This window comes from Marmota flaviventris, chromosome 12, assembly GCF_047511675.1.
Source record: "Marmota flaviventris isolate mMarFla1 chromosome 12, mMarFla1.hap1, whole genome shotgun sequence".
Lineage (NCBI taxonomy): Eukaryota > Metazoa > Chordata > Mammalia > Rodentia > Sciuridae > Marmota > Marmota flaviventris.
Window position 1 is genome coordinate 38,434,716 of NC_092509.1, and position 16,601 is coordinate 38,451,316.

Genomic DNA, 16,601 nt, shown 5'->3' on the forward strand with positions numbered 1-16,601 from the left:
GAAGAATCAACTAGACTTTGTGCCTTGAGTCTCTCCCTCTCTGGCCCCCCTTTACCAAAGAATAAAATCAGTCTCCTTCCTGAGGAACCACAGGTCTCTGGGATCTGGACTCAACCTCCCTTCTAAGTGTTCTTCTCCCTCATGTGTTCTGTTCCAGCCTGAGTTTCTTTTCCTATTTTCTGTGTGGAACATCCCACCTCACCTTCCATCAGTGGGTTTAGAAGTGGGAAAGAATAAATTCCATCTTCAGACCCTCCCTGGACAATAAGGCTAGCTTCAATGTCCCATACTCCAGGTCCTTCCTGTATCTCCACTGGAGATGAGAGTTGTGCCAACTGCCTTGCCTTGCAACCTCACCTGCCAAGGGCTTTGGATCATGTGACTCCAGGCCATGGTGTCTGGATCTGGAGCAGACACCCAGCATAGGGGTAGCCATTCCATAGAGTGGCCAGGGCTTGGGACCTGGCTGAAGTCAGCAGCTCTGGCCTCTCTTCCTTTTACCCAGACTGAACTAAGACTCCAGGAGACGTAGGAATTGCAGCTGACTGGTTCTGAGGTGCAGGCTGGGCCTGTGCCCTCGCCTGTGAGCCAGTTAGAACAGAAAGGATGAGTAGGAAGAGGAGGCCATTTAGAAGCAGGTCAGAAGGAGGCAGAGCTGGGTTAGTGGAGTCTTGCTAATGGCACTGGAGTGAGAGGGAATCCCACACAACACTCCTTCCTGGTCATCCCAGAGCTGTCCTCAGCCCAGGGCCAGCTGGGCCAGCTCCTGCACTTTCAATACCCAACGGGTCCTGTCCTCAGGTGCCCACAAGCCCCGCTATCCCTTTTTGTTCCTCAGATCCTTATAAATAACCCACCAGCCAGGGGCTCTGGATCCTTTAACAACTCCTCCTTGTCTGCCAGGCTTAGTGGCACACTCCTCAACTAAATTTAAAACCCAAAGGGCAACAACTGTGTTTCACCATCTTGGTACCTCCAGGGTCTGGCCCTGTGCCTGCCTTGTGACAGGTACCCAGTGAGTAATTCACTGATGGAGTAAACAAATACAAAAAGACAGCCAAAAGCCAACTGCTTTTTTGAACCTCCTTATATAGACAGCTTATTCCATGGTCAATATTTTTCTTGTTTATGAATGCTAAAACAAAATGCACACTCACACCCACGCACGCGCACACACACACACACACACACACACACACACAGTACTTGAATAGCTCTTTCTCTCTGGAGCAAGAAGTGTGATCAGATAAGTAAACCCAAGGAGGTAAGTCATTCAGGTAGTTTTCGTTAGCAATTAATTTATTTAGTCTATTGTATCTCTGTCTCCTGTGGCTAACCAGAAATCAACTGAGAATCATTTCTTCCTTTTGTAATCCCATTTCCATGCCAGCTTCTTAAAATTACAGACGTTTTGTTAATTTTCTTAACTTACCCTATTTCATGAGTTTAATAACATTTACTTGTACTATTCCTTGGCATGGCACTATTATAATAATAATGGATGGGTTGCCAGTTGGAAGGAAAGCACTTCCAATCTCCAAAACCAACATATCACTGAATTTATGAAAGGTATATTGTTTTTATTCTCAAGCTGGTCCTATGTGGTTGCATTTATTATTTTTTCAGCGGGTTTAGAAGAGGGAAAGAATAAATTCTTGCCTGCTTAGAAATGTGAAGTGCTGTAAGCCCGTTTATTCGAACGTGTTGCTTGGAGGGTCTGATGTGTCAGACAAGCCTGGGAAAAGGAGTAGGGAGTATGACGGTGGATCATTTGTGAAGCTTCACGTGGAGCACGTGCTGTGTGAGATGATGCTGCATTGTTTGATGTGACACTAGAGGAAAAGCTTCAAGGGAATGAAGGCTACTCGGGGAGAGATGGCGATGGGAAGAGAAGGGGAATGGACGCATTGTTCTCCCCAGGCAAACTCTCAACGCTGCAGCTGGGGTTTTGACTTTAAAATGGTGTCAACCAAATAAGATAGAGAGTAAACTCACAGTAATGAGAGTTTTTCTATGAAAATAAAATGATGATCTGCTTTCTTCCTTCTGTGATAGATACTTTGTGATATTTCCAAAAGTCTGTTCTGATTCATCAATAAAACAGTTTCTCATCAAACTAAGTAGGATTCTGTACATGCCTGCAAACATCCAAGCTACAGTAAATGCATGTTTCCAATGGAATTGGCCTTAGCAGTCATCACTCCTTGCATTTTAAAAGTAAAGGAAGTGGTTGTCTTGTTAGTGTTGGTATTCTTTTATAAAGAAAGCCTGGAACAGTCTTATAACAGTGAAGAGAAAGAGTGGGGCGGGCAACTGAGTAACTGGTCCGTTAGAGGAATTTCCCTCCGCAGAGGCTGTACATGAAAATGTGCTCTTTGTTGTAAAATGCTGGCAAATTGATTTGTCAGTGCAATGAGAAGAGAATGGAAGAAGAGAACATTGAACTGGGGACTAACGTGCAGCTCTGCCTTTCAGAGGCCTGAGTGCCATCCTGGGAGAAATGACCCAGAATGTGATGACAGTGAATAGGAAGATAAGGCAAGATGCTCCAGACTGCTCCTGGCTGTTCATCTGTCAACAGGCCAACTGGCACCACCCAGACCAGCAGTCTCCATCCTTGGCCGGGCCTCTTCACTGTGCCCTGCACAGTCCCTTTTCTGTTCCTCAGGACATGTGCCGAAGCCTCTCCTGCGCCCACCTTCGTGCCCCATCTCTTAGCAGTGACTTTGCTGATTGTTTCAGAGTGAAAAATCAAGGCCTTCGGGGCATGGTGGCTTCCGTCCCCTGGCTTCTGCTCCCTCTCTCACAGGGACCTGCTCAGATTTCTTCCTGCAGTTTGTCTGCCCCACTGAGTCCCTTCACATTCCCACTGGCTCCATTCCTCATCTTCTCCTCCTTTGCAACCTTCCTCCCTTTGTGCTGGATCTTGCATTGTTCTCTTCTAGTTCTTTCTCAGCTCTCAAGATTGCTTATGTCTGCCATTTAAAGAGAAGCCCTTCTTACACCTTCCTCAAATTACAGTCTCCTCATTTTCTTTCCCTCCCAAACTGGAGAATCTCCTCTTGCTTGTGCATTCCTTCAGGCTCCCTTTTACTGGGCCCCAGGCTATTCTTTAGAAATTTCTCTTGCTGAGTTTAGCGGAGCTGGAATTGCCAGATCCAACAACCCCTTTTCAGTCCTCCTTCTGATTGACTTCTGCCCAGCTTTAAACCCTCCCCATTGCTTCCTTCTTGACTCTCATTTCTCCTTCTTTACCATCTCTGCCCATCACTTTGTTCCTTTCTTCTCACCTCCCTCAGAGGTTCTTACTTCCCTGCCTATCACTTAGTCCAAAAATGATTTTCAACTCGAGACACCTCTTCTGTGTCAACCCCCCAGTGTCGCTGTCTTTATTTGGAGCTTTATCATTTCTCACTTGAGCCACTTCATAGCAGCCTCAGCATTAGGCCCTCCCTACCCATAGCCATTCCCCACCTGCTATCAGAATTGGGTAAAAACAAATATCATTGTTTCACTCCTATACCAGGAACTCCCATGACCCTCCCTGCAGGCCCACTCAAGTCCAGCTCTTGAGTGGCACACACTGTGCCCTTCACAAGCTCATCCTCTGCCCCTGGGTTCCAAGCAGTCTGTGCTTGGTGCGCACATTTCCTTAGCCTCTGGGCATGTGCTGGCCTGTCAGACATCTCTCTGTCTCTTCCCATCTGCCTCCTCACATATTCCAGAACTTAGGACACTATGATTAGTAAGCCATTTCCACATTTGCCTTCTCGACTCTTGAGTCCAGGAACACAGAGGCTTTGTACTTTACCTCTTTATATCTCCTGTGTCCGTGATGCAGGAGACTCTCGGCAGGTTTGGGGGATCATTGTGCAGATTCTCAAAATATATAGAGAGTGGTTAACCAATGGGGCATTTAGCATCTGGGACATTTTGGATGTCCCATCTTGAGGGCTGCTACTGGCATCTAGTGGGTAGAAGCCCAAAATGCTATTAAATGTACGACAGTGCACGGGACAGCCTGCATCCCAACACAGCATTACCTGGCCCAGAGCATTGGTGATCCTGCTCTAGTTGGAATTAGGGTAAAGCATAATTGGAATACGGCAAGTTGCCGAGTATAGCCCATCTTCTCATTCACTTCTGTAAGCATTGCTGAGCATCAGGTGTGGTCAGGACATGGTGTAGTGCATTCCACAGCACACCTGTCTTTAAAGAAGAGGAGCTGGTAAAGTAATGCTTATCCTGCACCTTATCCTGCTCCTGAGGCACTGTAGGGCACTTTACATGTGTGTTCTGAACTAACACCACAACAACCATATTAGGAGATGGATATGATTCATTTCCATTTTAATGATAAAGAGCATGAAGGCCAAAGCTACTCACTGAAAAGGTGGTAGAAGAAGGTCCTAGGCCTGGAGTTAAGTGACTCTACCACCCATTTTCTTCTCTCATAGTGTCTCTGATTAGGGAGATATACAAATATCCATATAAACATGGCACAAGGCACAGTCATGTTTGGACTATCCGGGAGACACATATGGAGCTTAGAGCTTGGGATGGGGTCAAGAAAGGATATGGAAAGAGGTGGCATTTGAGAAGCATTTTGGATGATATGTAAACTGTGAGAATAGAAACGGTAGGCAGAAGTCTCAGACATGAAGATGAGCATGAAAATACATAGAAACACAGAATTGTGTGGTCTTTTTTGGCCAGATAACTGGGGGCTGATTGGTAATTGAGCATCTATTTTGAGGTAGGCATGGGATAATAGAAAGGGACACAGAAGTTTGAAAAGATTTATGCCTCTTACAAGCAGAATGACTTTGGCCAAGTTGTTTAATTTCTTTGGGCTTTAGTTTCTTCACCCATAAAGAGAGAAGAGAGTTCCTTCTTCACAGGGTTGTTGTAAGTATTGTGTGTGTGTGTGTGTGTGTGTGTGTGTTCTTTACCTTCCCCTCCTCTACACACACAAACACACCACACACACACACACACACACACACACACATAGATAGATAGCATATATATAGAGAGAGAGGTATAGATTGGTGCTTTAGAATTAAGAATGAATGTTATAATTTATAAAGTTATATAAGTTATATATCACACATATGTATATATGTATGTGTATGTATATAACATATAACTTTATAAATTCTTAAGCACCAATCTGTGCCTCTCACTTGAAAAGGAAGTAGTAGTTTTGGTCTCTAGGACATGATCGATGTGGTATCTTAGAACAATCTGTGTGTGAGTAAGTGAAAGGATCAGTGTGTATCTCAGAACAGAAATGGGGTAAGACTGAGGCAGGGGGACAGTTAGGAGAACCTTACAATAGTTGAGGAAAAGCTAACAGAGGGTAACAAAGGGTGGAGGCAGAAAGGGAGGGAAAGATGATGTAAGAAATGTTGACAAAGGCAGATTGGCCAGTCTTGGCACTTGAGTGAATATGAAAGATATTAGAAAAGGAAAATGATGATATTGACCTGGAGTCAAAACTGGATGTTGGGAAGGATATGGGATCATTAAATGAGAAAGTCCATGATGATTTTGGAGTGCAAGATGGGCATCTGGGTAGAAATACCCTAGAAGTAAAGGGGAAATGCAGATGTGGAGGTTAGAAAAGAGTTCCGGGCTGGAGAGGACAGTGATGGTCAAGGTTATAACAATGGAGGGAACTCACTGAAGAGAGAGTAGAGAAATGGCAGAGCCATGAAAGCAGCCCCTTAGGAACCATTTCATCTGGAGGCAGGAGGAAAAGAAAAGTACTTGCAAGGGGAAAAGCAGACTCTGGGGAGAACTAGTGTGCAGGGCTATGAATGCCAGGAAGGAGGGGGTTCGTGGGTGGGGACAGCGAACAGTGTGGACCATTGTGAAGAGGTCGGTGAGGATAAAGACTAAGAAGTGGTCATGGGGTTTGTGGATTATGCAGTCAACATTTCTAGCATGTGTTGAGGGTAAACGCCACATCATTGGAGGCTGGGTAGAAATCACTTGCTTCTGCGTATAACAGAGTCAAAGTAATGTTTGATTGTGATTTTTCTAGATGGGGAGGAAATGAATCTAATTGTTGGTGAGGGAGGAAAAGCCTATAGACAAAGAGGTTTGGACAAAGGCAAGAATTGTTGGTGCAGCCACATCTTACAATAAACAAGCAAGCAACCATAGGGGTAGGGGTTGGGGTTGACCTTGGAGGAGAGAGAAGTGCAGAGAGGAAGTGGAGGACCCAGTGTTTTCAGCAAAGTCAAATCTAAACATTTTGAGGATGAGGATGGAGCCCTAAGTGTGAGAAGAACAGGAGAAGTTTCAAACAGCTGCTGTGAGGAATGTGAAAGAGGCAAGCAGGGTTGACAGGCAGGCTGGGACACTCTTCAGCCCCATTCCCACCCAGTCATGTGAAAATTTAGCAGCTTTAATGCGTGAAGATAGGCCAGCCATAACCACTCCCCCAACCCACATATACCCATTTAGAAATGTTTAGGCTGTGGCTTAGAATAACCTGTGCCCTTAGATTCCTCAGATGTCTCTATCATTTCACCAGTCATGGGTTTGGGCTGCAGTCAGCTGGGGGAGCATGCTGGGCCCCTCAGCAGACAGTATCTGTGTCATGGCAGCGACAGTGAGTGTCAGAGCCACTGGGCCAACCACTTCCTTCCTCACAAACTTGCCCTAGCATAGCCCCCTAGATATCTCTTGCTCTAGCCACAACAGAGAGGCCCCGAATGTCTGTCCAAATTCTCCTGCTCAAGGAAGGGAGGGGACACAGAAAAGGGAGGGAGAATAGAGAGATGCATCTTCCATCCAAATGCATGATGTATGTGATCTGCTCAGGAGTAGAAGGAGGGGAGAATGAGAATAGGAATGATTGGGAATGAGGCCAAAGCCCCCCAAGGTCTGTGGTCTCTAGGTTCCTGGCCAGCTCTGAAAGGCCTAGTTGGTCAGTCTGTGTCTCTCCCTCGTCCACCAGCAGCCTCCCCTTTCTCTGGTCTGTCTGAGTAGGTTTCTGTCTCTCACCCGCACAAGGATCTCAACCCTCGTGTCTCACGGAGGCTGTGTGCCCAGATCCCACTCTGTTCTGTATCGGCCAACCTGGGCAAGGCCCAGCTCCCCCTTCACCCTGTCACCTGTAGGCACACCATTCTTTTCTTCCTGTTCGCCAAATCCTTTGCTTTCCTGGTGTGTGAAGCCCAGGCCCCTACTCAGCAGCGTATAACTAATTACAGCATTATTTTGACAGAATAGCAGCAGAGAAATGTATGTCCCTATTGTTGAAAAACTGAGAAGCCGTGACTGCTGGTATGTAGTCAGGGTGAAGAGATGAAAAGGGAGAAGGCTGACTTGGACTTCCTACCTGTGGTGGGGCTGTGCAGCTTGTGTTCAGCCCAGGGGAGGGAAGGGGTTAGGAGCAAACTGCTCCCAATAGGACACACGGCCTTCCTGGGGACTGTGAGGAAGCTGGATTCATTGCAGACCAAGGAAACAGCAAGAGTGAGAGATGAGTATTCAGAAGAATCAAAAGAAAAGAAAACCTGGCTAAGAAAATGGAGGAAATGTTGAAAAATACAGATGCCCTCGCAGAGCCTGGTATATCGCGGTGCGTTTGTTTTAGGGATGTTACAGGATGTGGACGGTCTGCAACTGGACTGATGGATGTGTGCAGTGAGTTTCAGTGGAAGTGACCTGAGTGAGATAGGACCGTCGTGACTTTGGGCACCTGGCTGCAAGGGCTCTGAACCTGGGCCTGTGTTTCACAGAGGACAGCCAGCCAGAGGACGGATCATATCAGTGATTTTTAGGAGGTGGAAGGAGCACTGTGACCGTCCACCACTGAGGTCACAGGTAGCCAAGATGACCCTATCCAAGATATAATTTTATCAGTCTTTTGGGCTTTCATGGTCTTGCCTGTAGAAAGAGAACCTTGGACTCATTGATTCTTTCAAGCTCTTGCTTCATCTAGAATACTTCTGGATAGGCTCTTCCTCCCTTGCAAGTTAAGGGGAACCCTGGGGTGGGCTTAAACACCACCCACTCCTGGCAAGGCTGGTATACTAGGCCAGCTGTGGGTTGGAAAGAAGGAGCCTTTGGCTCAGCTTCAACCTCATGCTGGGGGTAGGATATTACAGTTTTTGTCTTAATGATGTTTCTGCTGGGTTTATGCAAAATTACTTCCCAACTTCACATCGTGTGACTATCACCATTGCATTAGATACAAACAGATTCAAGCTTTGCAATCATAACATCTAGAAAAGGGTAAACCGCAGGTGACATCACAAGGTAACTGTTTGGGTACACCAGCCTTCTCACAAAGGAGCAGGACTTGGTGAAGAGGCATAATTTTGCATCATTTCATTATAAAACCTGTGACATAATCTGACACAACTAGTAAGCACCCCTGAGAAACAGTCGAGCTGCCAGATGGCAGCTTCCACGGGATCAGAGCAGTTGTACTGGGGGGCTCTTGTCTGCGATTCTTTCCAAGACTGAACATTCCATCCCCTTGGTTTGCTTCACTCCGGTCTCTAGAGTTAAACCAGATTTTGCCAGAGAGAGATGAAGGATGGGTTTGTACTGGTGTCAAAGCATATCTCTGGCATTGTTTGTGTAAAGAGATTAATTGTCAAATGCTTGTTTCATTTACTGAGACTTTCCCAAAACGTTACCGATCCACAGGCAAACGTCCTGCAGTGACGAGACTGTTCACAAATAGAACTTGGAAAAAGCTTTTTGTTAAAAACCTAAATAACATCCTGTGTCAAAACAATTGTGACAATGGGCTATTATTCCTCGCCCCATAATAGCATGTTGCCACATTTTTGTGTCCTGCCTGAATGAGGGATGGGAGGCAGCCTGGGAAGGAGCCGGGTGGGGAGGCAAGTGGAAACCCTGGAGAAGCCCCTCCTGGTTTGGCATTTTCTGAAACTGAAACAGCTCCTCCTCGGGGAGGTAACTCAGAGGTTAATCCCTGCAGGTGCCCGGCCACAGCCTCGCGTTCATTTCCAGAGAAGGGCCCTGAGGTTGCCTGAGAACACCAGCTACAGCGACCTGACTGCTTTCCTCACGGCTGCCAGTTCTCCCTCGGAGGTGGACAGTTTTCCTTATTTGCGAGGATTAGATGGAAATGGAACAGGTAATTTGAATCTCTTTTCTTTGATTTTCAGGTGGGAGCTTCTGGGTTTTGTTTTGTATTTGTTGGTTTTCAATATGGCTGGAAGCATAAGTATCGAAGGGGAAAAGAGCAGAATTCTCCCCACAAGTTCAAGGGCATCTGTTCTGTTAGGTTCCACCAGCGCATTTAACAAATTCAGTCTGCACTGCTGCCGAGTGGTGTTTTAGTGAATTGGTCTCCTCCAGCCTTTCTGCTGGTTCCAGATGCCGGAAGTACCTTCTCTAGGCTGTCCTTTGGTGAATTATATTCAATTCAGAGAACATTTTATACTTGAAATTGTATTTTTTTTCTTTTTACATATGAGATCAGTATTAGGGGATTTCTGCCTCCCTGACCTTCACCTGGTCCCACTTGCCTCTGGAATATGTGCAGCAGCCTGCCCAGCTGCCCTGGAGGAGTTCCTAGCCACCTCCACCACAGTCACAGCTGGGAGGGGAAAGGGTGGCACTGGGCCTCATTTGCAGATGAGCAACGGCACTCCACACCCCACCAGCCCATGGGACCCTAAGTAGCAGGGAGCTTCTGTTCTTTATCATCTGTGTCCATCCAGTGTTCTCCACATATTCCCTCTCTCTGCACTTGCTTTCTCTGCCTTTCTTTCCTTCAAAGGGGATTGGAAAGGGCTCCGAAGAGGGGGTTCCTTGGAGTGTCTCAGGATAGCCAGGCTTTGATGTTATTTGGAATCTCCTGGCAGATCTCTATGTCAGCTCTGTCATTGTCATTATCATAGCCTGACACATATCCAGCCACAAGATCAGAGTAGCCAAAAGCTACCAGCCAGAGAGTAGGGGATAATTCCTTACCAGAGAAGATCTTCATTCATACCCAACAGCACAGTTCTCCGGGGCACTTGGTGACAACATGATCCTCATTCCTCCCACGGTGCACAAGGAGAGAAAGGTTTTTGAAGCCCTAAATTGCCGTCTTGTCTGCCTCTTCTTTCCCCCAATTTAGACTAGATACAGCATAAAATTGAAAACCAGAGGCTGTTCTGAGTTAAATTGTGCTGGGTCTGTTACTGCATTTCCTAGGGACACTTTCATTGAACTTTACTTGATTTTCCAGTACTTTACATAAATTTATAACTCTGAAAAAGCTTTTAAACCGGAAACATTTTATAGCGTATTAATAAGTTTCTTGTTAGAGATGAAGGTGACCTGGTCATTTCTTATTCACTTTTCTTCCCTCTGCAGTACTTATTTTGAGAATTGTTTCTCTCTTTAGTTTTTGTGTACTGGTGGTGTGATTAGTTTGTCAGTCCTTTGCCATCAGACAGATGTGTGTCATTTTAGTAAATATTCTTGGGGAAAAATATTTACTTTTACTTTAAATGTTCAAGAGAGAAGCATTGTTTTTCTCTTGCACATTTGAGACCATCCTAACTTGTTTCCAGTGTCCCCAACAAAAGGGAACACAATCATAAAACCCCAAGTCAGAGGTACAGCCTCATTTTTCAGAGCTCATTAAATTTTCCGTGTCCTGCTTCCAATAGCTTTTGAATAAATGATGAAATCTGAGAAGACTTGGGCAAGAAGAACACAATGACACAGGACTATTGATTTTAGAGGAGTTTATTTTATTTTAAAATCACTCTGTTTCACAGGGAAAAGAGAAGGTCTTTGGAAGGTGACATTAAAATTCTTTTCCACTGAAATAACCGATGAATTGACCTAGAAAGGATAGGCCTTCTCTGAGACCTACCAAGAAAGGCATCCAGCCTGCGGTATAGTCACATTCGCCTAGAGGGCCTAAGCTTGGGTGCCACTAAGCACCATAAGGCTGAGGCTTCTGAGCTCCATTCAGGCCTCAGTCCCAGCTTGGGCACAGCTTCTCTTCTGCCCCACGATTACTTGCCCCTGCTTTATAAAAGGCATCTAAGAGATCTCAGCTTAGAGGGAGAACCCAGACCAGATGTGCCTATGGGATGAGAGGTCATATCTGTAAGGTCAGCAAAGGTGGAAAGAAACAGAGGAACATGCAAAAGGGATTAGAAGGAGGTTTTCTTTGGATGTCATAAGGGCAGTTGTGTCCAGTTTAGAGAACATAGAGAGCTCAGCCACTTCCCACTCAAGCTTTCCAGTCCCTCTGCTCTGTGGCTTCCTGGCGTCACAAGGAGTTGCCCTCCTCTTCCACAGGCCAAAGACATTGTGCCTTCCAGCATCACAGTCTCCCCCTGGCTACTAAGAAAGCACTGACCTGCTCTATGGCATTCCCAAGGGGGCTTAAAGGAATAACTTCTGCTGGCAACTCCAGGAAGACAGAGAGGGGACAATAAAGGATCAAGTTGCCAGTTGTCCTACAACCCCAAAAAGTTGGTGACAGGCTGATTATCCTTTACCCAAAATACTTGGGCAAAAAATATTTCAGATTTTTGAAGAGGGTATTTTTTTATATATATATTTACATAGACATTACCAATTCAGCATCATGGGATTTAGAAATCTGGATTTCAGATTTGATCTGGAATCAGGAGCAGAGCACAGTGGCTCACACCTGTAATCCCAGCAGTATGGGAGGCTGAGACAAAAGGATCACAAGTTGGAGGCCAGCCTCAACAACTTATTAAACCCTCAGTAACTTAGTGAGATCTGTCTCTGAATAAAAAGGGTTGGAGATGTAGCTTAGTGGTAGAGCGCCCCCTGGGTTCAATCCCAAGTATCACACACACAAAAAAAAGATTTTCCAGATCAGGGATACTCAACCCTGAAACTGGAGGAGAATGCAAAGCCAAAGAGAACCCTGGTGCCTAAGCTGAACTGTTCATGTTACAAGTAACTAATCAACTGGAAGCTTGAGATGAGACCACTGTCTTCTAGCTGCCCGTTGTGCTTCCCACTCCTCCTGTGCTTTGCCCTGACACCTGTCAAGTTACATCAAGCTGGGGCAGAACACCAGGCACAGTGGTGCACACCTGTAATCCCAGCTGCTCAGGAGGCGGAGGCAGGAGGATCACCAGTTCAGAGTCAGCCTCAGCAACTTAGCAAGGCCCTAAGCAATTTAGCAAGAGTCCATCTCAAAATAAAAAATAAAAAGGGCTGGGGGGTGTGGCTGAGTGGTTAAGCACCCCTGAATTCAATCCCCAGGACCAAAAAAAAAAAAAAAAAGATGGGCAGAAAGGGAAGCCTAACTATATAGAGAACTCAAAGAGTGGAAGGGAAATAACTTAGCCCTTAAAGTATGAATCATTTCAGAACAAAGAAAACAGGAGGGTAGAGCATCTTCAGGGAGGCGTCGAGTAGAAGGCCTTTAATGGAGTACTGATGAAGCAGAGAGGCTTCCAGAATGCAGGTGTGACTACCTACCATGTTTTAAGGGACCTAGAGAACTTCTAAAGGGACTCTCAGTGACAGGAACCTAATGCGTATTGCGTTCAGCCAATATGCTCATTCCTGCAATGTTGGCTTACTTCTGAATGTTTACAGCTGAGAATATTTATGTCCATATCCTTGAGAAGGCATTTAGTCCACCCTCCTTAGTTGTGAAGATAAGAAAAACAGTCCTAGAGGAGCAGAGATACTTGCCAGACTGTGTGGGTAGATCATAGCAGATCTGGTTCTGGAACCCCACTTCCTTGGGACAGGAATGTATAGGATCATGGAAAGGAAGAATCAAAAGATGAGGAAGGAGGAAGGAGAGAGAGACCATTTCTAATGCTTCCTGCTCCACTCACCTGCTGCCTCCCTTACAGAGACAGCCCCCAGAGGGCTTGATGGAGGAGAACAGCCCTCCCTAAAGGAAGACGTTAGTTCTAAATTGTTTATATAATAGAGTCCAATGAGTTATTTAACCTCTCTGTAGTTTTAATTTACATCTCATCCAGAGGCTCTGACAAAGCCTAGAGTCAGGCATGATAAGCCTGGCTTTGCTACTATGTCACCTTAAGCACTTGGCACATGTATCTCCCGATCCACAGGTATTTTAACCAGAAACATGGTATATTCTGGGATTTGGTTTTCTTCATCCTAAAACAAAATGACCAGACTAAAAATAAAAGTCTTCTCTTCCTTTGCCTTTCCTTCATTGCTAAACAGAGATGAAACGTTCTGCTGTCATTGACTGTCCAGAAGTTGCTCTATGAAGGATTTAGCTATAACTCATTGTAGAAACTCTCAAATTCACGATTTGTTTTCAACGTTTTCATTTGTTCCAAAGTAGAGGCATTATCTCAGATAGATGGGTAAATGTACAAGTAGCTGAATAAGAAACCCTATAGATCGCATTCTAATGTTGCTTAAATTTTTTATCACTGTCATTTTCTGTTCAAGGAAAGATGCAAAATTATGATAGAATACATTTGCATGATATTATATTTTACTATAGAGAACTCTAAAATGGATTGCTTAAGTGTATAAATATTACTTAGTCTCATAAACATTCTCTAATTTATCAGGAGACAGTCATTAAAACATTGGCTTGAATAATACCTCTAATGGAGGGTAAATGGGATATTAAATTCCTTTTAAATAGACCAAAATAACAGTGGCAACTAAAATAAATCACAAATACTTCAAGTCCAAGTTTTAATAGAATACTTTTAGCAGAAGTTAATATTTTAAAGCAATCCTTGAAGAAATTTATTGTTTTCTTTTTTTAAAAAAACAGTCTAAAATTTTTGATTTCATTGTGGTCATCTGTTGACTTATGTTATTATATGTGTTAAATGTGTTATTGGAGCTTACTTTATGTAGAAGTCATTTTCAATGATTTCCACATATTCCTTCACTTTGCATTTTAGAAAAATCTATCTCTTTTGAGGCCCTTTCGGGGAAATGGAGCATAATAGATAGAATTGGCAAACCCCAGCTTGGAACCTGGCTCTATACTACTAACTAGTATATGACCATAGGGTAGCTACCATTGCTGCCCTCTCTGAGCCTGTGTTTTTATGCCTACAGTGGGGGTTTTACCTGCCTGATGAGGTTATGATGAGGATTATAGAAACAGTCCCTGGTATGTAGGGACTATTTTTCCAAGGGTTTCTGCAGCCCAGGTACTTAGTGAAAACATGATGGAAACTGCCTCTTCCTTCTAGGAAACAGCACCAGGTATGACCTGACCCCCGTCACAGCTGTCAGCGTCCACTTGCTCAGCAGCAATGGAACCCCAGTGCTGGTGGACGGTCCCATCTACGTCACCGTGCCGCTGGCCACGCAGAGCAGTCTGAGGCACAATGCCTACATTGCAGCATGGCGGTTTGACCAGAAGCTGGGTAAGCAAGGGTCCCGTGTCACTGCAATTGGCTGCAAGACTTTGTTACCTTTGGTTTTCCTTCTAAGGAGCCCGAGGCAGTCTGCTTTCCTTGTCATTAGTGGATGCTGCCGCTCCCGGTGCATTTATGGTTTCTGGTGGGTAAAGTTTGCTCCACCATATCCTTCAGCCACTCAGCTGGGAGTTTCATTTCTTTTTTTTAAATTTTGCACATTTAAGCTAATTAACTTGAAAAAAAAACCTTTAAATGTGATGAGCTAAAATTGGATCTCCTCATCTTTATCCTTTTATTCTTCAGGAGGTTGTATGATCTCTCTTGGTGACATGGTCTTTTTTTTTTTTTTGTCTTCCGAAAATGGAAAAATATTTGCCAACGTTTTACAAAGCAAATAAAAATGACTTATTATCCTACCACCTAGTGAAAATCACTAATAGGTTTTGAATCCTACCTGGTCATTTCACTTGCACATGTGTGTTAATTATCAATTGGTGCCACAAAACAAATTTCCCTAAAATGTAGCAGCTTAAAGCAACAGTGAACATCAACCATCTCATGGCTTCTTGTGGGGGGTCACAAAACCAGGCACAACTGAACTGGGTGTTTCAGGCTTAGGGTCTCTAGCAAAGGCTGCTGTCAAGCTGGCAGCCAGGGCTCTGCTCATTGCTTGTCATCTTAAGCAAGATTCAGCTGAGACCAACAGGTGAACTTCCCGACTCACTCACATGGTTGCAGTCAGACCTTGGTTCCTCACCAGCTGTCAGCTAGAAGCTTCAGTTTCTTGCACAGGGGCCTCTCCACAGAACTACTTAAAGCCTAGCCACTTGCTTTCCTTTGTAGTGAGTGATCTGGGAGAAAATAAAAATTTAAAAGCACAAGTACCCCAAATAGAAGTCCTCTTAAAGGTTGCCCTCCACCCAGCATTCTAAAAGAAATGGGAATATTTCCTAGATACTTTATCATATTTAGCTTGTTTTTAAAAACTATTAGAATAGCATGAACATCCTTCCATCGCATTATTATTCAGCAGTATCAATTTTAGTGAGCATATAGAATTCTGTTATATGGCTATATCATAGTTTGGTTCATCAAACCTGTTTTTACAATCAGAAAAAAAATATTACTGTTCTAATGGTTGATAAATATCTTCTTGGCTAAATCTTCATGCATGCACAGCCATGATTATTTTTTCATTTGTGAGAAACATGCATTTACAGAGACTCATTCTCTGATATATTCTGCCCGCCTTTGTTAGCCCTCCCAGTAAGCCCTAAACACACCCAGTCTGTTTCTGGAAAGGCAGTCAGTAAGCATATGATTAAGTGCAGGACTCTGTGGACATGGTGGATTTCCACAGCTATAAAATGAATAATGATTGTACCTGCTGATTTTATGAGGAGTATATTGGGGTTCTCCAGAGAAACAGAATCATTTGGATGGAGAGCAGGGAGAGAGGTTAAGGAATTGCCTCTTAGGATTGAGGATGGCAAACCCAAAATGCAAGACAAGTCGGCCAACTAGAAGTCCAGAGAATTGATGTTGTAGTTTAAGTCTAAAAGTAACTGAGGAAGAAGGGAGCCTCAGTCTTTCTCTGAAGGGCTTCACTGATTAGATGAGGGTGATCTGCTTTACTCAAAGTCTGCTTTAAATGTTATTCTCATCCCCCCCAAACACCTTCACAGCATCTGATCACATACCAGGGGGCCATGCCCTAAGTCCAGTTGACAGATGAGACTCAGTGGTCACAGGAATGGATGAGTCAGTACCATAAGGAGCTCGGTACCATACTGGGTCCACAGCAAGTGTGCCCGAGAGTTCACGAAGCACACAGAGGTTCCCAACTCTGGGGCGGGCCCTCTCTGGCGGTGCCATCCCAGCACCTCAGGTTTCCCGTAGTCCAGATTTCCTGAGAGATTGTTCCCCACCTGCTGTTCCTACCTCCCAAGCCCCTGGGGTCCCTCCTCATCCTTCCAGTCTCCCAAAATGAACGTCACTGAGGCCATTAGCAGCTGCCAATTGTGGAATCAGTGACCTCCTCACCTTCCCTGATGTCCCTGCAGCATTTTATGGCTTCTTTTCCTCTGTCAAAGGCCCTCTTCTTGACCTTATGACCCAGCCCCCTGGGTTCTCTTTCTGCCTGCCCTGAGCTGCATTCTGCACCCTACTCTTGACTTACTTGATGTGCCATTGCTGGGGCATCTAACCATACCCCACACTGCTGCAGCT

At 44.8% G+C, this 16,601-nt stretch overlaps 1 protein-coding gene across 3 annotated transcripts in view; it reads left to right on the forward strand.

The window, feature by feature from the left end:
- Nucleotides 1-16,601, forward strand: part of Fam171a1 (family with sequence similarity 171 member A1) — a 115,786-nt gene that overhangs the window by 73,686 nt on the left and 25,499 nt on the right. The window contains exons 1-3 of one of the 3 annotated variants that reach the window (XM_071599870.1): nucleotides 4,185-7,597; nucleotides 8,972-9,130; nucleotides 14,202-14,378. In XM_071599870.1, coding sequence (XP_071455971.1) covers nucleotides 7,570-7,597; nucleotides 8,972-9,130; nucleotides 14,202-14,378 — 364 coding nt within the window. In that variant the 5' untranslated portion in view covers nucleotides 4,185-7,569. Of the gene's footprint in view, nucleotides 1-4,184; nucleotides 7,598-8,971; nucleotides 9,131-14,201; nucleotides 14,379-16,601 lie in introns of those variants that run through there. The other 2 variants (XM_027928645.2, XM_071599869.1) reach the window with 2 other exon arrangements.